This window comes from Bos indicus, chromosome X, assembly GCF_029378745.1.
Source record: "Bos indicus isolate NIAB-ARS_2022 breed Sahiwal x Tharparkar chromosome X, NIAB-ARS_B.indTharparkar_mat_pri_1.0, whole genome shotgun sequence".
Classification (NCBI taxonomy): domain Eukaryota; kingdom Metazoa; phylum Chordata; class Mammalia; order Artiodactyla; family Bovidae; genus Bos; species Bos indicus.
In genome coordinates this window covers 72,946,458-72,974,191 of record NC_091789.1, presented here as the reverse complement: position 1 = coordinate 72,974,191, position 27,734 = coordinate 72,946,458, and the positions used below count along the sequence as shown (strand labels likewise).

The 27,734-nt window shown below is 37.0% G+C and overlaps 2 protein-coding genes across 4 annotated transcripts in view; one reads left to right on the top strand and one right to left on the bottom strand.

Moving 5' to 3' along the window:
* APOOL (apolipoprotein O like) overlaps positions 1-26,406 on the top strand; it is a 139,984-nt gene extending 113,578 nt beyond the window's left edge. For all 3 annotated transcript variants that reach the window (XM_070784308.1, XM_070784310.1, XM_070784313.1), the window contains one exon: positions 26,171-26,406. In XM_070784308.1, coding sequence (XP_070640409.1) covers positions 26,171-26,391 — 221 coding nt within the window. In that variant the 3' untranslated portion in view covers positions 26,392-26,406. The remainder of the gene's footprint in view (positions 1-26,170) is intronic.
* On the bottom strand, positions 46-25,834 carry SATL1 (spermidine/spermine N1-acetyl transferase like 1). Its single transcript, XM_070784086.1, has 6 exons — positions 25,379-25,834; positions 13,207-13,258; positions 2,557-2,637; positions 1,801-1,902; positions 1,164-1,204; positions 46-310 (listed from the first exon to the last, which is right to left on the bottom strand). Exons 1-6 carry the CDS (start codon positions 25,832-25,834, stop codon positions 140-142), a joined length of 903 nt encoding a protein of 300 aa, XP_070640187.1. The 3' UTR covers positions 46-139.
* Positions 26,407-27,734: the final 1,328 nt, after the last annotated feature.

The window sequence follows — 27,734 nt, the reverse complement described above, 5'->3', positions numbered from 1 at the left end:
GTTTGTTCACTTGCTGTATTATACGACAGTCAAATTGCTGTTGGATTTAGGCGACATTCAGATGTTGAAGCCTATATTGGGACAAGTTGTTAACATTCAGATGTTGGAGCCTATATTGGGACAAGTGATAAGTCACCTTTCACTCTTCCCCTGCCATGTCCATGAGTTCTTCTCTGTTAAACCTGAACAGATGCCAGCCCTCCTCGGAAGAAAGGTCTAAAGCCCCTCGACGAGTGTAGTAGTCGATAGAAGCCTGGTTCCAAATGACGACAAGAAAGTGCATGCAGTTACACTGCCTTCTGATGGCTATCTGTTTAAAAACAAACAGACATTACTTTTATTTAAAAGTATAATCTTCATTATCACATTTATTTTATGGAAAATCTACTATATGCAAGGCACTGTGTGTGTGTGTAAAATACTTCCAAATAATAATGCAATAGTTATCTCTTGGAGTTCTCTAAATCTGTAAAAATAAAAAATGTACTGTTGAGTTTTAAAACCCTTTCTTTAGAAGTCCAAAATAAATTCAGCTTTTTTTCTTTATTCTACAGAAAAAGTTAACCTATATGTATTTCTGAAATGCAAAAGAATCTTTTTATACTGTGGCAAAGATATGGCAATCCACTCCCGTACTCTTGCCTGGAAAATCCCATGGACGGAGCAGACTGGTAAGCTGCAGTCCATGGGATCGCTAAGAGTCGGACATGACTGAGCGACTTCACTTTAATTTTTCACTATCATGCATTGGAGAAGAAAATGCAAACCCATTCCAGTGTTCTTGCCTGGAGAATCCCAGGGATGGGGGAGCCTGGGGAACTGCCGTCTATGGGGTCGCACAGAGTCAGACACGACTGAAGCGACTTAGCAGCAGCAGCATATTCATACTGTAGACACATTTTATGGGTAAATTGCCTTCTAATCTCCCTTTTGCTTGCTTCTGCTTTGTAGCAAAAGGGTATATAATGTGGTTGTGGATTATATCAGCTTTTAAACATGTCAAATAAGACCTAATTTGAAAACCTGTTTAATTGGGAAAAAATTAAGTATATTTTGAGATTATGTTTTGATGTTAAGATAAAGTATCTATGCAATGTTAAATAATAACATTTGATGAAGAAAAGGATAACATATAGAATAACAATAGTAACTGTAATGTATACCTGACTTAGCCTCTTCAGCATTTCAGCTCCAATACCTAGACCTTTTCAATAGATAATACAAAACGAAAAAAAATGTTGAAAAATTCCACTTAACAATTTGTTTGCTTTAGTTTAAAGCCTGTTATCTGGTTGTTACATATTCATAATAGCTTGTGTTGAAATTCAGCTCATGAATGCTTTCCATATCTCTTTTTCCGAAATGGAATGTGGTTCCAAAGGTAATGGAAAAGACTTTGGATTTATTTTAAAGATCAGTGAAGAGGAAATGAGTCCTTGTCACTATCATCTTATCACGGAATATATTTCTTATTCATTTTAGACAAATCAACACAAAATATAAAAGCATGTTTTAGAGATTAAAAAAATAGCTTAAAAAAAAAAGAAAACAAAAAAAAAAAGATAAAAATATAGCTATGATAACTTGGCTTATTCAAGCCTTGATGGGAACTAATAAATCTTTTCTAATCTGTGATTGAGTCTTCACCACACCATATGCTAGGATAACTAGGATAGTAATCAGTCTAATGAAATAGAAAGTATTTACATAAACTAACTTAAACAGCATATTTATACTAAAACTCCTTTAAATATACCATTTTAATTTTTAAAATATAAGTAATACTATGTGTTACCTGACCTCGGTAAGCTTGTATGACATAAAAGTCCTCTAGGTAAAGTAACTTGCCAATCCAGGGGTCGTAAGTAAAGTAGTACATGGCAAATCCAACAGTCACTTTACCTAGGAAGAGGAAAGATAGGGTATAAAGAAGTTAAATCATTGAATCTTACAATGTTCTTTCCTCCAAAATGGAATATCTTTGTGTTTATTTTTATCTATTAAAGTAATAAAAGCTTGCTGGCCAAAATTTTAAATACAGAAATATGTAATAAAGAAGGTTTAAGTCCTTATAATACAACATTTAAGAGCTAACCCATCTTTTAACAGTGTGGAGTACATTCTTCCTAATTTGTTTCTATGCATATACAAACATAAATGCATGTGTGCTGTATACTAAGTCACTTCAGTTTTGTCCGACTCTTTGTGACCCCATGGACTGTAGCCCACCAGGCTCCTCTGTCCATGAGATTCTCCAGGCAAGAATACTGGAGTAGGTTGCCATATCCTTCTCCAGGGGATCTTCCTGACCCAGGGATTGAACCTGTTTCTCATGTCTTGTGCATTGGCAGGCTGGTTCTTTACCACTAGTGCCACCTGGGAAGTCCAACATAAATACATACCACACATTTTCTCTTTCAGAAAGCAAGACTTAGTTTATGTACTTACACTCATCTCCTTGGCTTAAGAGTAACTGTATGCTATCAAACTGTACTTTGTTTTCAGGGTAGAGAAAATATACTCTTGATTAAATTGAAAAATGGAAGTTTATTTTACCTGATGGTTTTTGATGATTCTGTACTTCTGCAATCAGACAGTAGAAAAGGGGATTGTCCCCAAAGCCATCCCTGAGTAAATCTGAAATATTGATTCACATAAAATATATTAGAAAGTTTAGAGTAAAGAGAAGGAAGATAGTGGAGTTGGCAATCCCAGAATTCCTTTCTTCACGTGTACAACAATTGTACAGGCATAAACTGCCTAAAGTGAATATTTTGGAACTAGAGTTTATTTTTTTTTAAATTTTATTTTATTTTTAAACTTTACATAATTGTATTAGTTTTGCCAAATATCAAAATGAATCTACCACAGGTATACATGTGTTCCCCATCCTGAACCCTCCTCCCTCCTCCCTCCCCATACCATCCCTCTGGATCGTCCCAGTGCACTAGCCCCAAGCATCCAGTATCGTGCATCGAACCTGGACTGGCATCTCGTTTCATACATGATATTTTACATGTTTCAATGCCATTCTCCCAAATCTTCCCACCCTCTCCCTCTCCCACAGAGTCCATAAGACTGTTCTATACATCAGTGTCTCTTTTGCTGTGTACTTGCAGCTTCCAGAGGACAGCTTGACTGATAAATTGCAGTTAATTTTGGTGAAATTCAGCCATCAGCCTAGTGGTGGCTTCCAACTACCCCCACCCACTCGATCATCAACAAACACTTTTAAACAACTGTCTTAAATGTACTCAAATAGCTAAAGGGAGACATGCACAAAGGAAAAAGATGTATAAACAAAGTATAAATATCAGTAAAGAAATAGAAATTATAAAGAATAATCCCCACCAAAAAATTCTGAAGCTGAAAAGTATAATAGAAGTGCACTGCAGGGGTTCAAAATCCAAATTTCTAAGCAAGCTGAAAAAAGAATCAATGAACTTAAAGATAGGATAATTTAAATTATCAAGTCTGAGGAAACAAAAAAAAAAAAAGATGAAGAAAAGTAAAAAGCCTAAGGTATCTGTGTAACACCATCAAGCACACCAACATATGTATTATGGGACTCTCAGAAGGAGAAGAGAGAAAGTAAGGAAAAAAGAATATTTGAATAATGACTGGAAACTTCCCAAATTGGATGCAATATATCATTTTACAAATCCAAGTTCAACAAACTCCAAGTAGTATAAGCCCCAAAAGATCAATACCAAAACACATAATTAAAGAGAAAATCTTGAAAGCAGCAAGACAGAAATAGCTTGTCACATACAATGGATCCTCAATAAGATTATCATCTGATTTCTCATCAGAAACCTTGGCAGCCAGTACAGAGGACAGGGGAGGAGAGGAAGAGTGCAGAAACTTAACTAAGAATTCTATATGCACCAAAAAATCCTTCAAAAATGAGGGAGAAATTAAGATATCCCCAGTTCTCCACCAAACTAAAAAAAAAAAAGAAGAAGAAGAAGAAGCTGAAGAAATCATTATCACTAGGCCTGCCCTGCACGAAATGGAGTCTTTCAGGAGTCCTTCAGGTTGAAATGGAAGGAAAATAGGTAATAACTCAAAGCCATATGAAGAAATAAAGATAATGGTGCCTAGTTAAAGGTAAACATATGAGCAATTATAAAAAATTAGTGTTACCTCAAATTTATTTATAGTTCTACTTTATATTTTCTACATGATTTAAAAGACAAGTGCATAAAATTAGTCATTAATGTTTGTTCTTGGGCACACAATGTATGAAGATGTAATCTGTGACATCAATAACTTAAAAAGGGGGAATGGAGATATATAAGGGAAGAGTTTTTGCACACTATTGACATTAAGCTAATATAAATACAAATTTTACTATTACAACTTTTAGATGTTATTGAGTTGGCCAAAAGGTCATTTGGGTTTTTCCATAAAACCTGAACAAATATTTTTAGCCAACTTAATAAATATAATCCCTGTGATAACATCAAAGAAAATATCTATAGAATATACACCTAAGGAAATGAGAAGAGAATCAAAACATTTTACTGCAAAAATAAAAAGAAGGTAGAAATGTGGAAATGAAGGACCAAAAACTATATAGAAAACAAATGGGAAAATGTCAGAAGTCCCTCCTTGTCAGTAATTACTTTAAATATAAGTGGATTAAATGTCCTAATCAAAATACAGAGATTAGCAGAATGGATTTTAAAAAAAAAGCATGACCCAACTATATGCTATCTATAAGAGACTGACTATTAAAAAGGTCAAGTCCAACTCTTTGTGACCCCATGGACTGTAGCCCACGAGGCTCCTCTGTCCATGGAATTCTCCAGACAAGAATACTGGAGTGGGTTGCCATTTCCTTCTCCAGGGGATGTTCCCAAGCCAGGGATTGAACCCAACTCTCCCACAATGCAGGCAGACTCTTTACCAACTGGGCCACTAGGGAAACCCTTATAAGAGACTCTAGATTAAAAACAAAAACAAAAACAAGAATATATAGTATTGATTGCTGTTGCTGTATGGCAGAAATCAACACAACATTGTAAAGCAATTATCCTCCAATTAAAAATAAATTTCTAGATTCTATATATATGCTTAGTATGCAACATTTGTCTTTCTGACTTACTTCACTCTGTATAATAGGTTCTATGCAGGTAACCAAAGCTGGTGCTCTGTGATAACCTGGAGGGATGGGGTGGGGAGGGAGGAGGGAGAGAGATTCAAGAGGGAGGGGTCACATATATGCCTATGGCTGATTCATGTTGATATATGGCATAAGCCATCACAATATTGTAAAGTAATTATCCACCAATTAAAATATTTTTAAAATAAAAATAATTTTAATAAACACAAGAAGGTTGATAGTGAAATGAAGGAAAAAGACATTTAATGCAAATAGTAACCAAAAAAAAAAGCTGGAATGGCTGTACTAATATAACACAAAATAGACTTTAAGTAGAAAAATGTTACAGGAGAGAAGGATATTAAATAATGATAGAAAGTTCAATTCAGCAAGAAGATATAACATTTATAAACACTTATGCACCAAACATCAGAGCTCCGAAGTATATGAAGCAAATATTGACAGAATTGAAGATAGAGACTGCTCTAAAATAATAGTAGGGAACTTCATGACATCAATTTCAATAATATACTGAACAACCAGAACAATGATAAATACATTAATATTGATAGATTATATGAACAAAGCTATAGAACAACTGGACCCCTAACAGAAGTATTACACGTGACCCAAAAACATATACACATTTTTATTGAACTTTCTCTTTTTTTTTTTTTTTTAAGGATAGACCACATGTTAGGCCAAAAATCAAGTGTTAATACATTTTGAAAGGTCAAAACCATACAGAGTATCTTTTCCAATCACAATAGATTGAAACTAGAAATCAACAGAAGGAAACTAGGAAATTCACAAATATGTGGAAATTAAACAATACACTCAAACAACTAATGGCTAAGTAGAAGTAAAAAGAAAAATCAGAAAAAAAGAAATGAATGAGAAGGAAAACACAACATATAAAACTTATGAGATTCAGTGAAAGAAGTGCTCAGAGGGGAACTTATAGTTGGAAATGCCAACATTAAAAAAAAGAAAGAAAGAAAAGAAAGGCTTCAAGCAATAACTTATTCTAACACCTTAGTAACCAGAACTAGCAGAAAGAAGACAATAAAGATTAGAAAGGAGATTAAATTAAATAGAAGATAGAAATGCAATAAGAAAGTCGATGGAACCAAAATTTGGTTATTTGAAAAAGTCAACAGATTTATAGGTAGACTGAAAAAGAGAGAGAGGGAAAAAAAAAAAAAAGATGGCAGATAATTAAAATCCACTGACCTTACAGAGATAAAAAGGATTATAAGTACTGTGAATTGTACACCAACAAATTAGATAGCCAAAAAGAAATGAACAGATTCCTTGAAACTTATGAATTCAAGAAGAAATAAAATCTAAACAGCACTATAACAAGAATTTGAATCAATAATAATAATAAAAAATCTCCCAACAAAGAAAAGTCAGGGACCACCAGATGGTTTCACTGGGGAATTCTACCAAACATTTAAAGAATTAACACCAATCTTTCTCAAACTCTTCCCCAAAAATTGAAGAGGAGGGAACTTTTTCTAACTCATTTTATGAAGTCAACATTATTCTGATACCAAATACAGAGAAAGACATCACAAGAAAATTAAAGACCAATATCCCTTATTAATACAGATGCAAAAGTACTCAACAAAATATTAATAGCAAATTGAACCCAACAGCATATTAATAGGATCATTCACTATGACCAAGTGTGATTCATCCTAGGAATGAAAGGATGGTTCAGTATAAGGAAATCAATCGTGTTAACAGAACAAAGGGGGAAAAAGAGCATAGGACCATCTCAATTGTTACAGAAAAGGCAACTGACAGGATGCCCAGTCTCAACATTGCTATTCAACATTGCACTGGAAGTTATAGCTAGAGATATTATACAAGAAAAAGAAATAAAAGCCATCCCAATAAGAAAGGAAGAGGTAAAACGATCTCTATCCAGGCAAGAATACTAGAGTGGTTTGCCACGCCTTTTTCCAAGGGATCATCTCACGTTTCCTGCATTGGCAAGTTCTTTATCACTAACACCACCTGGGAAGCCCTTATCTTCTGATGACATAAGCCTACTTATAGACCATCCCAAAGAATCCAAAGGAAAGCTACTAACACAAATTCAGCAAAGTTGCTGGCTACAAGATCAACAAACAAAAATCATTTGTATTGCTATACACCAGCAAAGAACAAACCAAAAAGTCAATTTAAAAAGCAATTCCATTTACAACCACCCCTAAAAAATAACTAAATACCTAGAAATAAATCTACCCAAGGAGGTGAAATACATACAAAAAACTATAAAACATTGCTGAAAGAAATTAAAGACCTAAAAAAGTTAAAAGTTATCCTGTGTTCATAGACAAGATTTAAATTAACATTGTTAAGATGTCAATATTATCCAAAGTGATCTGAAGATTCACTGTCATCTCAATAAATATTCTAACATCCTCTTTCACAGGAGTGATGAAGCTGATGCTCAAATTCATTTGGAATTCCAAGTGTGTAATTTTATCTAGGTCAAGACTTCACTTGACCTAAGATAGGGTTATATCCTGATAAACCAATCATAAGTGGAAAATGTCAAAAAATCAAAAATGCATTTAATATATTCAAACTATTGAGCATCATAGTTTAGCCTAAACCTAAACCTACCTTAAACCTGGGGCTTCCCTGGTATCTCAGCTGGTAAAGAGTCTGCCTGCAATGAAGTAGACCCCGCTTCGATTCCTGGGTCGGGAAGATCCACTGGAAAAGGGATAGGTTACCCACTCCAGTATTCTTGGGTTTCCCTTGTGGCTCAGCTGATAAAGAATCTGCCTGCAATGTTGGAGACCTGGGTTTGATCCCTGGGTTAGGCAGATCACTTGGAGAAGGGAACAGCTACCCACTCCAGTATTCTGGCCTGGAGAATACCATGGATTTTATAGTCCATGGGGTCGCAAAGAGTCAGACACGATTGAATGACTTTCACTTCACTACCTTAAACCTGCTGAGAGCACTTAGATTAGCCTGCATGCTAAGTCGTTTCAGTTGGGTCCGACTCTTTGTGACCCTATGGACTGCAGCCCGCTAGGCTCCTCTGTCCATGGGATTCTCCAGGCAATAATACTGGAGTGGGTTGCCATATCCTTCTCCAGGGGATCTTCCTGACCCAGGGATTGAACACACATCTTATTATTTCCTGCATTGCCAGGCAGGTTCTTTACCACTAATGCCACAGAAGAAGCCCTTACACTAACCTAGAGTGGGGCAAAATTATCTAACACAAAGCCTATTTTAGAATACTTTAGTATTGAGTATCTCGTGTAATTTATTGAATACTGAGTGAAAACAGAATGGCTGTACGGGTACAGAATGGTTGTAAATGTATCAGTTATTTACCCTCATGATCACAACACTGACAAGGAGCTGCAGCTCACTGCTTCGGCCTAGCATCATAAGAAAGCATTTTATCCATATAGCTAGCCCAGGTAAAGGAGAAACTTCCAAATATGAGGTACAGTTTCTATTGAATGTGTACTTCTTTTCAACCATTATAAAGTCCAAAAATCCTAAAGTCATACTATATGTAAGTCAGGGACTGTACACTTTAATCATTTCATTTCTTCTCTCATTCCCTGCATAAAATGTTCTAATTCATCCTCTTGTAGATTTTATGAAGACCTACAAGACATTCTAGAACTAACACCCAAAAAAGATGTCATTTTTATCATAGGGGAGAGGAATGCAAAAGTAGGGTGTCAAGAGATACCTGGAGTAACAGGCAAATTTAGCCTTGGAGTACGAAATGATGTGGAGCAAAGGCTAATAGAGTTTTGCCAAGAGAACACACTAGTCATAGCAAACATCATCTTCCAACAACATGGGAGACAATGCAACACATGGACATCACCAGATGGTCAACACTGAAATCAGACTGATTATGTTCTTTGCAGCCAAAAATGGAGAAGCTCTATACAGTCAGCAAAAACAAGACCAGGAGCTGACTGTGGCTCAGATCATGAACTCTTTATTGCAAATTCACACTTAAATTGAAGAAAGTAGGTAAAACCACTAGACCAGTCAGGTATGACCTAAATCAAATCCCTTACGATTATGCACTGAAAGTGACAAATAGATTAAAGGGATTAGATCTGATAGATAGAGTCTGAAGAACTATGGACGGAGGTTTGTGACATTGTACAGGAGGCAGGGATCAAGACCATCCCCAAGAAAAAGAAATGCAAAAAAAGCAAAATGGTTGTCTGAGAAAGCCTTACAAATAGCTGTGAAAAGAAGAGAAGCTAAAGGCAAAGGAGAAAAAGAAAGATGCAGAATTCCAAAGAATAGCAAGGACAGATAAGAAAGTCTTCCTCAGTGATCAATGCAAAGAAATAGAGGAAAACAATAGAATGGAAAGACTAGAGATCTCTTCAAGAAAATTAGAGATACCAAGGGAACATTTCATGCAAAGATGGGCACAATAAATGACATAAATGGTATGGACCTAACAGAAACAGAAGATATTAAGAAGAGGTGGCAAGAATACACAGAAGAACTATACAAAAAAAGATCTCCATGACCCAGATAATCATGATGCTGTGATTACTCAACTAGAGCCAGATATCCTGGAATGTGAAGTCAAGTGGGCCTTAGGAAGCATCACTACAAACAAAGCTAGTGGAGGTGATGGAATTCCAGTTGAGCTATTCAAATGCTAAAAGATGATGCTGTGAAAGTGCTTCACTCAATATGCTAGCAAATTTGGAAAACTCAGCAGTGGCCACAGGACTGGAAAAGGTCAGTTTTCATTCCAATCCCAAAGAAAGGCAATGCCAAAGAATGCTCAAACTACTGCACAATTGCACTCATCTCACACGCTAGTTAAGTAATGCTCAAAATTCTCCAAGCCAGGCTTTAACAGTATGTAAACTGTGAAATTTCAGATGTTCAAGCTGGATTTAGAAAAGGCAGAGGAACCAGAGATCAAATCACCAACATCCACTGAATCATAGAAGAAGCAAGAGAATTCCAGAAAAACATCTACTTCTTTATTGACTACAATAAAGCATTTGACTGTGTGGATCACAACAAACTGTGAGAAAATCTCCAAGGGACTGGAATACCAGATCACCTTTCCTGCCTTCTGAGAAATCTGTATGCAGGTCAAGAAGCAACTGTTAGAACTGGACATGGAACATCAGACCGGTTTTAAAAGGGGAAAGGAGGACTTTAAGGCTATATATTGTCACCCTGCTTATTTAACTAATAAGCAAAGTACACCATGCAAAATACCAAGCTGGATGAAGCACAAACTGGAATCAAGATTGCCTGGAAAAATATCAATAACTTCAGATATGCAGATGACACCACCCTAATGGCAGAAATCAAAGAGGAACTAAAGTGTGTCTTGATAAAAGTGAAAGAGGAGAGTGAAAATGTTGACTTTAAAACTCAACATTCAAAAAATGAAGATCATGGCATCTGGCCCCACCATTTCATGGCAAATAGATGGGGAAACAATGGAAACAGTTATAGGCTTTAATTTCTTGGGTTCCCAAAAATCACTGCAGATGGTGATTGCAGCCATGAAATTAAAAGAAGCTTGCTCCTTCGAAGAAAAGCTATGACCAACCTAGACAGCATATTAAAAAGCAGAGACATTAATTTGCCAACAAAGGTCCATCTTGTCAAAACTATGGTTTTTCCAGTTGTCATGCATGGATGTGAGAGTTGGAATATAAAGAAAGCTGAGCACAGAAGAATTGCTGCTTCTGAAATGTGGTGTTGGAAAAGACTCTTGAGAGTCCCTTGGACTGCAAGGAGATTCAACCAGGCCATCCTAAAGGAAATCAGTCCTGAATATTCTTTGAGAGGACTGATGCTGAAGCTGTAACTCCAAAACTTTGGCCACCTGATCTGAGGAACCTGATGCTGGGAAAGACTGAAGGCAGGAGGGGAAGGGGATGACAGAGGTTAAGATGTTTGAATGGGACCACTGTCTCAATGGATGTGAGTTTGAGCAAGTTCCAGGAGTTGGTGATGGATAGGCAAACCTGACTTGCTGCTGTCCATGGGGTCACAAAGAGTCAAACACAACTGAGCAATTGAACTAAACTAGCCAACGAAAAAGACATTCATGACCAAGATAATCATGATGGTGTGATCACTGACCTAGAGCCAGACATCCTGGAATGTGAAGTCAATTGGGCCTTAGAAAGTATCACTACAAACAAAGCTAGTGGAGGTGATGGAATTCCAGTTGAGCTATTTCAAACCCTGAAAGATGATGCTGTGAAAGTGCTGCACTCAATATGCCAGCAAATTTGGAAAACTCAGCAGTGGCCACAGGACTGGAAAAGGTCAGCTTTCATTCCAATCCCAAAGAAAGGCAATGCCAAAGAATGCTCAAACTACCACACAATTGCACTCATCTCACATGCTATTAAAGTAATGCTCAAAATTCTCCAAGCCAGGCTTCAGCAATATGTGAACCATGAACTTCCAGATGTTCAAGCTGGTTTTAGACAAGGCAGAGGAACCAGAGATCAAATTGCCAACATCCTCTGGATCATTGAAAAAGCAAGAGAGTTCCAGAAAAACATCTATTTCTGCTTTATTGACTATGCCAAAGCCTTTGACTGAGTGGATCTCAATAAACTGTGGGAAATTCTGAAAGAGATGGGAATACCAGACCACCTGACCTGCCTCTTGAGAAACCTATATGCAGGTCAGGAAGCAACAGTCAGAACTGGACATGGAACAACAGACTGGTTGCAAATAGGAAAAGGAATATGTCAAGGCTGTATATTGTCACCCTGCTTATTTAACTTCTATGCAGAGTACATCATGAGAAACGCTGGGCTGGAAGAAGCACAAGCTGGAATCAAGATTGTCAGGAGAATATCAATAACCTCAGATATGCAGATGACACCACCCTTATCGCAGAAAGTGAAGAGGAACTAAAAAGCCTCTTGATGAAGGTGAAAGAGGAGAGTGAAAAAGTTGACTTAAAGGTCAACATTCAGAAAACGAAGATCATGCCATCTGGTACCATCATTTCATGGCAAATAGATGAGTAAACAGTGGAAACAGTGTCAGACTTTATTTTTTGGGCTCCAAAATTACTACACATGGTGACTGCAGCCATGAAATTAAAAGATGCTTACTCCTTGGAAGAAAAGTTATGAGCAACCTAGATAGCATATTGAAAAGCAGAGATGTTACTTTTCCGACAATGGTCCGTCTAGTCAAGGTTATGGTTTTCCCTGTGGTCATGTATGGATGTGAAAGTTGGACTGTCAAGAAAGCTGAGCGCCAAAGAATAGATGCTTTTGAACTGCGGTATTGGAGAAGACTCTTGAGAGTCCCTTGAACTGCAAAGAGATCCAACCAGTGCATGCTAAAGGTGATCAGTTCTGGGTGTTCATTGGAAGGACTGATGCTGAGGTTAAATCTCCAATACTTTGGCCACCTCATGCAAAGAGTTGACTCATTGGAATAGACTCTAATGCTGGGAGGGATTGAGGTCAGGAGGAGAAGGGGACAACAGAGGATGAGATGACTGGATGGCTTCATTGACTCGATGGACATGAGTCTGAGTGAACTCTGGGAGATGGTGATGGACAGGGAGGCCTGGTGTGCTGCGATTCATGAGGTCTCAAAGAGTCGGACACGACTCAGCGACTGAACTGAATTGAATTGAGCCTATTAATATTGCTGGCTATCAAATGTAGCAAATTCCTTGAAAATAGTTTTAAGTCATTTTGTTTTTATCCATTTCATCCTGTCATGTTGCTTTTAACATATTGGGCATTAAATTATTCTGTCTTTGATCAACTACACTTCTCATTTTATATATTGAAAGTTGAAGTCCATTGCTGCTGTAAAGATGACTTAACTATAAATTTCATAATTTAAAAATGGGGAAAATATAATATTCTGCTGCACTGGCAAAACTATTAATATTATTTCATATGAGTTTTTGCCCCGTACATCTAGATACTATTAATGACAGTTTCTTTGTGCACCAAGGACAGCAGCATCCACATATCTAGGTACAAGTAATGCTTTGTGCATACATTATGCCATGTTTCTTTTTCTAGCTCTGAAAATACCATGAAACATCTTACCCTTTGATGTCAACTTCACTGCATCTAGCATGTTTTCACAGGCAGCCAATTCCTGTCAAAATAGAGAAAACTTTCAGTTTATGGTTTAGTAACAAATTATTTAATTACGAAAAAAAAAAAAAGGGGGCATTCTGCACACCTGCAGGATCTTTAAGTTCCCCAAACAGGGATTCAATCCATGTCATGGCAGTAAAAGCACCAAGTCCTAACCTGCAGACTACCAGGGGATTCCTAGTAACAAATTATTAAGATGATAATCATGAAGTTTTTATTGAGCATTTATTAACTTATGATGTTGTGGGTAGTATTAAAAGTGAGTCAGATTTAACTCCAGTCATCTAGAAACTTAAAATTCAAAATAACATATGCAACAAGATAATAAATATACAGAGAGATTAACTATGTCAATACATCACTCCTATGAAGGTCTATCTATGTAACTAGGTAACTATCTAGGTAACTAGCTTTGAATACAATGAAATCAGGAAGTAAAGCCCAAAGGTTCTCTGAGCATTCGAGGTAGATATAACAAAGTCTATGTATTATAAATTTCATAGACTTTACAGAGAAGTCTGTTGTATTTGCTTATTAGGTGTTCTTTCCAATTTAACACTAGAATTTATTTGGCTTTTTAATATCATTTTTTCTACACCTTCAAATTAATTTTTCACAGTTTTGATCTCATATTTGGAAAGGCAATCACCATTTTGGAATTATAAAAATAGTGACTTTTGTTTCTTTCTTAATTTTTTTTCCAGTTTTCTTTTTTGAGATATAATTAACATATAACATTGTATTAGTCCAAGGTGCACAACATAATGATTTGATGTATGTATACACTGTGAAATGATTGCCACAATAAGTTTAGTTAACATTAGTGACATCATATAGTTACAATTTATCTCTTGTGATGAGAACTTTTAAGATCAACTCTCTTAATAACTTTCAAATATGCACTACAGTTTTGTCAACTATGGGCTTCTCTGATAACTATAGCCACTGTACATGACATTCCCAGAGCTTATTTATCCTATACTTGGAAGTCTTTACCCTTTAACTACCTTCAGCCATCTCCCCAACCCCCACCTCCCACCTCTAGGAACCACCAAACTGTTTTAAGTTCTATATATTAATAATTGATTAATTTGCTTTCATCTGTGTGTAAGAAGGTGGAATTTCACATTTGTTTTTTTCCCCAATTATCACAAAACTGTTTAAACTTTTTAAACATAAATTTATTTATTTTAATTAGAGGCTAATTACATTAAAATATTGTATTGGTTTTGCCATACATTGACATGAATTCACCACGGGTGTACATGTTTTCCGCATCCTGAACCCCCTTCCCACCTCCCTCCCCATACTATCCCTCTGGGTCATCCCAGTGCACCAGCACCGAGCATCCTATATCATACATTGAACCTGGACTGACGATTCGCTTCACATATGATAATATACATGTTTCAATGCCATTCTCCAAATCATCCCACCCTTGCCCTCTCCCACAGAGTCCAAAAGACTGTTCTATACATCTGTGTCTCCTTTGCTATCTTGCATACAGAGTTATCATTACCATCTTTCTAAATTCCATATTTATGCATTAGTATACTGTATTGGTGTTTTTCTTTCTGGCATACTTCACTCTGTATAATAGGCTCCAGTTTCATCCACCTCATTAGAACTGATTCAATGCATTCTTTTTAATGGCTGAGTAATACTCTATTGTGTATATGTACCACTGCTTTCTTATCCATTCCTCTGCTGATGGACATCTAGGTTGCTTCCATGTCCTGGCTACTATAAACAGTGTTGCAATGAACATTGGGGTACACCTGTCTCTTTCAATTCTGGATTCCTCGGTGTGTATGTCCGGCAGTGGGATTGCTGGGTCATATGGCAGTTCTATTTCCAGTTTTTTAAGGAATCTCCATACTGTTCTCCATAGTGTCTGTACTAGTTTGCATTCCCACCAATAGGGTAAGAGGGTTCCCTTTTCTCCACACCCTCTCCAGCATTTATTGCTTGTCGACTTTTGGATAGCAGCCATTCTGACTGGCGTGAAATGGTACCTCATTGTGGTTTTGATTTGCATTTCTCTGATAATGAGTGATGTTGAGCATCTTTTCATGTGTTTCTTAGCCATCTGTATGTCTTCCTTGGAGAAATGTCTGTTTAGTTCTTTGGCCCATTTTTGATTGGGTTGTTTATTTTTCTGGAATTGAGCAGCAGGAGTTGTTTTTATATATTTGAGATTAATTCTTTGTCAGTTGCTTCATTTGCTATTATTTTCTCCCATTCTTAAGGCTGTCTTTTCACCTTGCTTATAATTTCCTTTGTTGTGCAGAAGCTTTTAATTTTAATTAGGTGCAATTTGTTTATTTTTACTTTTCTTTTCAGTATTCTGTGAGGTGGGTCATAGAGGATCCTGTTGTGATTTATGTCAGAGAATGTTTTGCCAATGTTTTCCTCTAGGAGTTTTATAGTTGCTGGTCTTAGGTTAAGATCTTTAATCCATAATGAGTTTATTGTTGTGTATGGTGTTAGAAAATGTTCTAGTTTCATTCTTTTACAAGTGGTTGACCAGTTTTCCCAGCACCACTTGTTAAAGAGATTGTCTTTTCTCCATTGTATATTCTTGCCTTCTTTGTCAAAGATAAGGTGTCCATATGTGCGTGGATTTATCTCTGGGCTTTCTATTTTGTTCCATTGATCTATATTTCTGTCTTTGTGCCAGTACCATACTGTCTTGATGACTGTGGCTTTGTAGTAGAGCCTGAAGTCAGGCAGGATTATTCCTCCAGTTCCATTCTTCTTTCTCAAGATTGCTTTGGTTATTTGAGGTTTTTGTATTTCCATACAAATTGTGAAATTATTTGTTCTAGCTCTGTGAAAAATACCGTTGGTAGCTTGATAGGGATTGCATTGAATCTATAGATTGCTTTGGGTACTATACTCATTTTCACTATATTGATTCTTCTGATCCATGGACATGGTATATTTTTCCATCTATTAGTGTCCTCTTTGATTTCTTTCACCAGTGTTTTATAGTTTTCTATATATAGATCTTTTGTTTATTTAAGTAGATATATTCCTAGGTATTTTTTTTGTTGTTGTTGTTGTTGCAATGGTGAATGGAAATATTTCCTTAATTTCTCTATTTTCTTATTATTAGAGATTTCTGTGTGTTGATTTTATACCCTGCAACTTTACTATATTCACTGATTAGCTCTAGTAATTTTTTGGTGGAGTCTTTAGGGTTTTCTATGTAGAGGATCATGTCATCTGCAAACAGTGAGAGTTTTACCTCTTCTTTTCCAATTTGGATTCCTCTTATTTATTTTTTTGCTCTGATTCCTGTGGCCAAAACTTCCAAAATTATGTTGAATAGTAGTGGTGAGATTGGGCACCCTTGTCTTGTTCCTGACTTTAGAGGAAATGCTTTCAAGTTTTCACTATTGAGGATAATGTTTGCTGTGGGTTTGTCATATATACCTTCTATTATGTTGAGGTATGTTCCTTCTATTCCTGCTTTCTGGAGAGTTTTTATCATAAATGGATGTTGAATTTTGTCAAAGGCTTTCTCTGCATATATTGAGATGATCATGTGGTTTTTATTTTTCAATTTGTTAATATGGTGCATTACATTGAATGATTTATGGATATTGAAGAATCCTTGCATCCCTGGAATAAAGCCCACTTGGTCATGATGTACAATCTTTTTAATGAGTTGTTGGATTCTGATTGCTAGAATTTTGTTAAGGATTTTTGCATCTATGTTCATCAGTGATATTGGCCTGTAGTTTTCTTTTTTTGTGGCATCTTTGTCAGGTTTTGGTATTAGGGTGATGATGGCCTCATAGAATGAGTTTGGAAGTTTACCTTCCTCTGCAATCTTCTGGAAGAGTTTGAGCAGGATAGGTGTTAGCTCTTCTCTAAATTTTTGGTAGAATTCAGCTGTGAAACTGTCTGGTCCTGGGCTTTTCTTTGCTGGAAGATTTCTCATTACAGTTTCAATTTTTTGCTTATGATGAATCTGTTAAGATTTTATATTTCTTCCTGGTTCAGTTTTGGAAAGTTGTATTTTTAAGAATTTGTTCATTTCTTCCACTTTGTCCATTTTATTGGCATATAGTTGCTGATAGTAGTCTCTTATAATCCTTTGTATTTCTGTGTTCTCTGTTGTGGTCTCTCCATTTTCATTTCTAATTTTATTGATTTAATTTTTCTCCCTTTGTTTCTTGATGAGTCTGGCTAATAATTTGTCAACTTTATTTATTGATTTAATTTTGCTCCCTTTGTTTCTTGATGAGTCTGGCTAATAGTTTGTCAACTTTATTTATCTTCTCAAAGAACCAGCTTTTGGCTTTGTTGATTCTTGCTATGGTCTCTTTTGTTTCTTTTGCATTTATTTCTGCCCTAATGTTTAAGATTTCTTTCCTTCTACTAACCCTGGGGTTCTTCATTTCTTCCTTTTCTAGTTGCTTTAGGTGTAGAGTTAGGTTATTTATTTAACTTTTTACTTGTTTCTTTTTTTTTAATTATAAATTTTTTTTATTTTTAAACTTTACAAAATTGTATTAGTTTTGCCAAATATAAAAATGAATCCGCCACAGGTATACATGTGTTCCCCATCCTGAACCCTCCTCCCTCCTCCCTCCCCACACCATCCCTCTGGGTCGTACCAGTGCACTAGCCCCAAGCATCCAGTATCGTGCATTGAACCTGGACTGGCAACTCGTTTCATACATGATATTTTACATGTTTCAATGCCATTCTCCCAAATCTTCCCACCCTCTCCCTCTCCCACAGAGTCCATAAGACTGTTCTGTACATCAGTGTCTCTTTTGCTGTCTCGTACACAGGGTTATTGTTACCATCTTTCTAAATTCCATATTTATGTGTTAGTATACTGTATTGGTGTTTTTCTTTCTGGCTTACTTCACTCTGTATAGTGGGCTCCAGTTCATCCACCTCATTAGAACTGATTCAAATGTATTCTTTTTAATGTCTGAGTAATACTCCATTGTGTATATGTATCACAGCTTTCTTATCCATTCATCTGCTGATGGACATCTAGGTTGCTTCCATGTCCTGGCTATTATAAACAGTGCTGCGATGAATATCGGGGTACAGATATCTCTTTCCCTTCTGGTTTCCTCAGTGTGTATGCCCAGCAATGGGATTGCTGGATCATAAGGCAGTTCTATTTCCAGGTTTTAAGGAGTCTCCACACTGTTCTCCATAGTGGCTGTACTAGTTTGCATTCCCACCAACAGTGTAAGAGGGTTCCCTTTTCTCCACACTCTCTCCAGCATTTATTGCTTGTAGACTTTTGGATTGCAGCCATTCTGACTGGTGTGAAATGATACCTCATAGTGGTTTTGATTTGCATTTCTCTGATAATGAGTGATGTTGAGCATCTTTTCATGTGTTTCTTAGCCATCTGTATGTCTTCTTTGGAGAAATGTCTATTTAGTTCTTTGGCCCATTTTTTGATTGGGTCATTTATTTTTCTGGAGTTGAGCTGCTTGTATATTTTTGAGATTAGTTGTTTGTCAGTTGCTTCATTTGCTATTGTTTTCTCCCATTCGGGAGGCTGTATTTTCACCTTGCTAATAGTTTCCTTTGAGGTGCAGAAGCTTTTAAGGTTAATTAGGTCCCATTTGTTTATTTTTGTTTTTATTTCCAATATTCTGGGAGGTGGGTCATAGAGGATCCTGCTGTGATGTATGTCAGAGAGTATTTTGCCTATGTTCTCCTCTAGGAGTTTTATAGTTTCTGGTCTTACATTTAGATCTTTAATCCATTTTGAGTTTATTTTTGTGTATGGTGTTAGAAAGTGTTCTAGTTTCATTCTTTTACAAGTGGTTGACCAGATTTCCCAGCACCACTTGTTAAAGAGATGGTCTTTAATCCATTGTATATTCTTGCCTCCTTTGTCAAAGATAAGGTGTCCATATGTGCGTGGATTTATCTCTGGGCTTTCTATTTTGTTCCATTGATCTATATTTCTGTCTTTGTGCCAGTACCATACTGTCTTGATAACTGTGGCTTTGTAGTAGAGCCTGAAGTCAGGTAGGTTGATTCCTCCAGTTCCATTCTTCTTTCTCAAGATTGCTTTGGCTATTCGAGGTTTTTTGTATTTCCATACAAATTGTGAAATCATTTGTTCTAGCTCTGTGAAGAATACTGTTGGTAGCTTGATAGGGATTGCATTGAATCTATAAATTGCTTTGGTAGTATACTCATTTTCACTATGTTGATTCTTCGAATCCATGAACATGGTATATTTCTCCATCTATTAGTGTTCTCTTTGATTTCTTTCACCAGTGTTTTATAGTTTTCTATATATAGGTCTTTAGTTTCTTTAGGGAGATATATTCCTAAGTATTTTATTCTTTCCATTGCAATGGTGAATGGAATTGTTTCCTTAATTTCTCTTTCTGTTTTCTCATTATTAGTGTATAGGAATGCAAGGGATTTCTGTGTGTTGATTTTATATCCTGCAACTTTACTATAGTCATTGATTAGTTCTAGTAATTTTCTGGTGGAGTCTTTAGGGTTTTCTATGCAGAGGATCATGTCATCTGCAAATAGTGAGAGTTTTACTTCTTCTTTTCCAATTTGGATTCCTTTTCTTTCTTTTTCTGCTCTGATTGCTGTGGCCAAAACTTCCAAAACTATGTTGAAGAGTAATGGTGAAAGTGGGCACCCTTGTTTTGTTCCTGACTTTAGAGGAAATGCTTTTAATTTTTCACCATTGAGGATAATGTTTTCTGTGGGTTTGTCATATATACCTTCTATTATGTTGAGGTATGTTCCTTCTATTCCTGCTTTCTGGAGAGTTTTTATCATAAATGGATGTTGAATTTTGTCAAAGGCTTTCTCTGCATCTATTGAGATAATCATATGGTTTTTATTTTTCCATTCGTTAATGTGATGTATTACATTGATTTATTTGTGGATATTGAAGAATCCTTGCATCCCTGGGATAAAGCCCACTTGGTCATGGTGTATGATCTTTTTAATGTGTTGTTGGATTCTGATTGCTAGAATTTTGTTAAGGATTTTTGCATCTATGTTCATCAGTGATATTGGCCTGTAGTTTTCTTTTTTTGTGGGATCTTTGTCAGGTTTTGGTATTAGGGTGATGGTGGCCTCATAGAATGAGTTTGGAAGTTTACCATCCTCTGCAATCTTCTGGAAGAGTTTGAGCAGGATAGGTGTTAGCTCTTCTCTAAATTTTTGGTAGAATTCAGCTGTGAAGCCATCTGGACCTGGGCTTTTGTTTGCTGGAAGATTTTTGATTAGTTTCAATTTCCGTGCTTGTGTTGGGTCTGTTAAGTTTTTCTGTTTCTTCCTGGTCCAGTTTTGGAAAGTTGTACTTTTCTAAGAATTTGTCCAGTTCTTCCACGTTGTCCATTTTATTGGCATATAATTGTTGATAGTAGTCTCTTATGATCCTTTGTATTTCTGTGTTGTCTGTTGTGATCTCTCCATTTTCATTTCTAATTTTATTGATTTGATTTTTCTCCCTTTGTTTCTTGATGAGTCTGGCTAATGGTTTTTCAATTTTATTTATCATTTCAAAAAACCAGCTTTTGGCTTTGTTGATTTTTGCTATGGTCTCTTTTGTTTCTTTTGCATTTATTTCTGCCCTAATTTTTAAGATTTCTTTCCTTCTGCTAACCCTGGGGTTCTTCATTTCTTCCTTTTCTAGTTGCTTTAGGTGTAGAGTAAGGTTATTTATTTAACTTTTTTCTTGTTTCTTGAGATATGTCTGTACTGCTATGAACCTTCCCCTTAGCACTGCTTTTACAGTTTCCCACGCGTTTTTGGGTGGTTGTGTTTTCATTTTCCTTCATTTCTATGCATATTTTGATTTTTTAAAAATTTCTTCTATGATTATTTGGTTATTCAGCAGCGTGTTGTTCAGCCTCCATATGTTGGAATTTTTAATAGTTTTTTGTCTTGTCATTGAGATCTAATCTTACTGCATTGTGGTCAGAAAGGATGCTTGGATTGATTTCAAATTTTTTGAATTTACCAAGGCTAGATTTATGGCCCAGGATGTGATCTATCCTGGAGAAGGTTCCATGTGCACTTGAGAAAAAGGTGAAATTCATTGTTTTGGGGTGAAAGGTCCTATAGATATTAATTAGTTCTAATGGTCTATTGTATCATTTTAAGTTTGTGTTTCCTTGTTAACTTTCTGTTTAGTTGATCTATCCATAGGTGTGACTGGGGTACTGAAGTCTCACACTATTATTGTGTTATTGTTCATTTCCCCTTTCATACTTGTTAGCATTTGTCTTACATATTGTGGTGCTCCTATGTTGGGTGCATATATATTTAAAATTGTTATATCTTCTTCATGGATTGATCCTTTTATCGTTATGTACTATCCTTCTTTGTCTCTTTGCATAGCCTTTGTTTTAAAGTCTATTTTATTTGATATGAGTATTGCTACTCCTGCTTTCTTTTGGTCTTCATTTGTGTGAAACATCTTTTTCCACCTCTTCACTTTCAGTCTGTATGTGTCCCTTGTTTCGAGGTGGCTCTCTTGTAGACAAGATATATAGGGGTCTTGCTTTCATATCCATTCAACCAGTCTTTGTCTTTTGGTTGCGGCATTCAACCCATCTACACTTAAGGTAATTATTGATAAGTATGATCCCGTTGCCATTTATTTTGTTGTTTTGGGTTCAAGTTTATACACTCTTTCTGTGTTTCCTGTCTAGAGAAGATCCTTTAGCATTTGTTGGAGAGCTGGTTTGGTGGTGCTGAATTCTCTCAGCTTTTGCTTGTCTGTAAAGCATTTGGTTTATCCTTCATATTTTAATGAGATCCTTGCTGGTTACAGCAATCTGGGCTGTAGGTTATATTCTTTCATCACATTAAGTATGTCCTGCCATTGCCTCCTCGCCTGAAGAGTTTCTATTGAAAGATCAGCTGTTATCCTTATGGGAATCCCCTTGTGTGTGTGTGTGTGTGTGTGTGTGTGTGTGTGTGTGTTTCCCTTGTTGCTTTTAATATTTGTTCTTTGTTGTTGATCTTTGTTAATTTGATTAATATGTACCTTGGGGTGTTTTGCCTTGGGTTTTTCCTGTTTGGGACTCTCTGGGTTTCTTGGACTTGGGTGATTATGTCCTTCCCCATTTTAGGGATGTTTTCAATTATTATCTCCTCAAATATTTTCTCATGGTCTTTCTTTTTGTCTTCTTCTTCTGGGACTCCTATGATTCGAAGGTTTGGGCATTTAACATTATCCCAGAGATCCCAGGCAAGAATACTGAAGTGGGTTGTTACTTCCTTCTCCAGGGAATCTTCCCAACACAGGCATCAAGCCCACATCTCCTGCATTGGCAGGCAAATTTTTTACTGCTAAGGCACCAGGGAGACCCTATTATGTACTATATTCACATATATATCTAAGAGAACTTCTAGACTCTCCATTCTGTTCCAGTGATCTATCTCTGCATCTATACTTATAGATTACTATAATATTTTAATTACTGACAGCTTTAGAGTTTCTGGTAGGAATCACCTCCACTCATCACTGTTCTTTTTGGAATTTTTCTAGAAATGGTCACACATTTATTCTTCTTGGAGATTTTGACTGGAATCACATTAAATTTATAATTGAAAAAGCCTTTAAAATACATAAGGAAGACAGCAAGGGCCAGATTATATAAAGCATTGCTAAGAAATTTGGATTTTATTCTCAGTGCAACCAGAACCCAATGAAGTTTGAGCATTTTGGCTGCTGTTTTGAGCACCTTCCCTAAGATACTGTAAGTTCTTTGAGGGCAACAACTATATTTTAATAACCTGATATCCTTTATAGTGGAGCTTCCCAGGTGGCTCAGTGGTAAAGAATGTTCGTGCCAGTGCAGGAGACACAGGATTGATACCTACGTTAGTAAGATAACTTGGAGAAGGAAACTGCAACCCACTCCAGTATTCTTGCCTAGAGAATCCCATGGACAGAGGAGCCTACAGTCCATGGGATCACAAAAGAGATGAACATGACAGTGATTAAAAAGCAGCAACATCCTTTATAGTACTTAGCACATGGCCTTCCCCTAGTACATACTCAATGTTCACATAATGAACAAAAAATCAGTATTAGCAGTACACAGTCCTTCTTATGGATCACCAATTATCCAAAAACCACATTTTGAGAACCACCATTAAAAAAGGCTTTAAATGGAAAGTCTGATAAGCAGGAAGTTATGGCTGCCTAGCCATAAAGTGGCTAGATCGCCAAAAAATGCTGTGGTGTGGTGATTAATAGGATAAAACAGATGCATACAAAAGATGCTTGGAAGAGTTTTAAGACTCTTGGCAGAACAGTAAGTAAAACCTGAAAAACTTTCAGTTAAGGAATGAGTTATTATGATGGCAAACTCTCATGAATTCATTTACAAAGAGAATGTCTTGCAAACTTAGCAATGAATACGAGTTAGGATGAATAGATACATATGTATTAGAGAAGATCATGTAAAAGCAAATGAATCATATTCATGTCTGTGATGCAGAATAATTTATCTTTTCTATTATTTTCTACAGTGAATATTATTTAAATTATTTCCAAGAAACATATAGTGTTTATTTAGGCACAAGAGGCAAATTCAAAAGTAAATGTGGTTAGAAACTTGAGAGATACAGATTCACTAAAGTCAGAGAATCTAGTGGTATGTTTTTCCCTTGGTGATAACAATGGGCCCTTTTTGTAAAGATAAGGAAGGTAAGTTTTCTGGATAGAGAGATTCATTGTTGTTCAATAATAATTTTATTAACTGCCAACTGAATGTCAGATACTAAGCTAAAAACGCTCTTTAAAATTATTTTCTACCTGGAAAAATATGGTTCGAGAATAATTACCATGTTGGGCATAGTATTTTGATTGATGACCTACTCATGTGGATTAATGCCAATTAGGGAAATTATGTGGGAACTCTGGGGGGATAGAATAGAATGGAAGGCATGGAAGGATAGATAACCCACTTCTTACAGATCTGTAACCAGGCCTAGCATCATTTTGACAGACAGATTTCACTCGAAAACTTCCGGTATTTTATTTTGCCCATGAAAACACATTCTATGATCCAAGGGAACAGGAACTTGGCCTAATTTAAATTATATATTAGATGGAAACAGTTCCATTACAAAAATATTTTATGAGTGCCTTGTTCCAGCCACATATTTATTCCTTTAAAAACATCTAACCAACTGCTTTTATATGGAATTGTTTAGGTTGTGTGTCACATAAATGATTGCCTTGAGTGCCACAGAGCTCCAGCACAGTAGCTATGGCTAATTGTTTGTCCCTTTTACTGCACTGGGATGAATTCCAGGAAAACAATTAAAATGAATTTTTAAATCAGAAATTTTAACCCCGATCCTTGGACTCTTAGGAGGATATCTGTGGATGGGCTTCAGTAGTCAAACAACAGTCTGAAATTATACATAAAAAAATTGTTGTGGACAAATATTGTTTCTGGACAGTTAATCATGAGATTCCACAAGTAGGTGTGGTCTTCAAACAAAGATACCCTATCCTAAAATCTTAGCTATTATTAGCTTGAAATTCTATCACTGACAGGTCATTCATGTGAGTTAAGCATTCCTTTTATTGAAGATCCTTTTTTAAAGTTAAATTTTCCCAGGAGGGATAACACATTAGGTCCCTGAAATATCTATGAATTGGTTCCCCCTTGATTTTTTAAGCCCCCTACTATAAGTCAAGCAATTAATATGTAATCATTTTATACTCTAAATCATTACAACAATCTTGTGAATAGATAGTATTATGATCTTGATTTTAGATGTGAAAACAGAAGCTTATAGAACTTAAGTAACTTCCATTAATTTATATATATGAGTCATAATTAACAGAGCTGGGAGTCGGACACGACTGAGCAACTTCACTTTGACTTTTCACTTTCGTGCATTGGAGGAGGAAATGGCAACCCACTCCAGTGTTCTTGCCTGGATAATCCGATGGACGAAGGAGCCTGGTGGGCTGCCGTCTATGGGGTCGCACAGAGTCGGACACGACTAAAGTGACTTAGCAGCAGTAGCAGGATTCAGAAAGAATATGCCTTCCGTACCCTCAGCCTTAAACTAATGCCATGAAGCTCTATGGAATGAAGAGAAAGCAGCTTACTTTAATTAGATGCAGGATTTCTGGGCAGTCTTGAGCCTCCGCAGGTCTTACTCTAAAAGAAGTCACACTTGGTTGCCTCATGCTTGATTGGCTCCTTTCTGGTTGCCTCAAGCTTGGCTGCTTCATTCCTAGTTGGCTCATGCATGTTTGGCTTGTGCCTGATTGGCTCGGGCCTAGTTGACTCATGATTGATTGGCTCAGGCCTAGTTGCAGTTGACTCAGGCCTGGCTGACTTGTACTTGATTGGCTTGTATTTGATTGGCTCATGCCTGTTTGCTTCATGCCTGATTGGCTCAGGACTTCTTGCCATGTGCCAGATTGCCTCATGCTTATTTGGCACAGACCTGCTTGCCTCATGCCTAGTTGACCAAGTTGGTTAGTGTCAGCTAAGCTTGTGCTTCGTTGGTTCACGTCCAGTTGCTTCATACCAAGTAACCTCGTGCCTGGCTGGTTCATGTCTGGTAGGCTTGATTGATTCATACCCAGTTGACTCATGTCTGGTTGGCTGAGGGCTAGTTGGCTTATGACTAGTTGATGGATCGTGGGTTGGCAGAGGACCGGTTGGCCAATGACTGAGTGCCTTGATGTAATAGGAGCCCTTAACTACAGTTCTGTGGTGGGAGGCTGTAGGATGTTTCTGTTTTTCCTCAACTTGATTCGTTCTTCGAGATACCCCTCTATCAAGACTAGAATGGGAAAATAAAGGAGTGCTATCTAAAGATTATTAATGCCTCTGATTTGCTGGAGCTGACACCACCAGCTGTCACAGCTGTATGCTTCTCTGGGTTTCAGGTTGTCATCTGGCCTTTCCCTGCCAATGGGCCGGAAGTGAGGGGCAGAAGAAAATGACCCTGGGAGACTATTACTGCCGCACCACCTTGCACTGCCTCACAGCAATGAAGTCACAATACCCTTATTTACATGTGTACGTGCTCCCCCAAGTGGTGAGGGAGGGGGTGAGGCAGGGCCTGCTTGACCACTTTATTTCCTCCTCCCAAGAGCGACAGGGCTGAAACAAAAAGCTAGAAGGAAATCTCAGAGCATATGCTTGACATTCATCCTCAGTGCCCACTGTTTTAACCAACCAATTTAAAGATATTTGCCCTAAACCTTTTTGTTTTCCCCATTCTCCAGCCCTGAAATAATTCACTTCCTATTTTTGTTCTAACTTTTACTTATTATCTTTTCCCCACACCATAGAGGTAGAATATTTAAAAGAGTTCTCCTAGAGAGGTGTTCAAGTCCCTAATGAAGAAGATATTTCTTTACAAATAATTAAGAATATCTGTGGCTACTACTTTTTGAATTATTTTCTGACCTTGGTTCAGTGGGAACATTTTTTTTTTACATTTTGACATTCAATCCCACAGCAACCCTATTATACCCAATTCTAAGGAAATTTATTCAAAAGATTTGGTAACCTAACCAAGATCTGAACAGTTGGCAAAGAGCCTGAATTCAGACCCTGGTCTATCTGATTCCAATTACAGGATTTTTACCATAATATTATCCTGTCCGTTATACACACTATACTTATCTCCACCCCCCATATCTGTGAGATCAGGTATGTTGTCCTTTCACCCCATCTCCCCTCATAGAATTCCTTTTCCTATCTTTTTATCTGTTGGATCACTTCCTTAATAACATAGATTATGTGCTGGTGCTAATATTGTTGTAGATGGAGTGTCTTGTATTTTTTTAAAACATACCAGAAAATGTTGGTTGAAGCTGTGAAGTCTCACAGTTTGCTAATAGGTCTCTATGTATGCATTACTTCATTTAATCATCAAAGCAGGGGGGTTGTCCTAAGATGGCAGAGGAATAGGATGGGGAGATCACCTTCTCCCCCACAAATTCATCAAAAGATCATTTGAATCCTGAGGACATTCCACAAAACAATTTCTCAACACTGGTGGAGGACACCAGGCACCCAGAAAGGCAGCCCATTCTCTTCAAAATGAGGTAGGACAAAATGTAAAAGATACAGAGAGAAACAAAAGAGTTAGGGACAGAGACTTGTCCCAAGGAGGGAGTCATGAAAGAGGAGAAGTTTCCACACACCAGAAAACCCTCTCAATGGTGGATCTGTGGGGTGTTTTGGAATTTCAGAGGGCAACGTAATGGAGGGCGGAAAAAACCCCACAGATTACTCGCCTAACTGCAACTCCCAGCAGAGAAGTAGCCCAGACGCTCACATCCACCAACAGTGAGTGGGGGCTGAACAGGGAGGTACGGGCTGCATGCTTAGGGCAAGGACTGGGCCTGAATGCCCTGAGGACAATCTGAAGGAGCAACAACCCAAACTGTGGGATAGCCAGAGAGAGAAGGAAAAAGAGAGAGAGAGAGAACTTTCCCA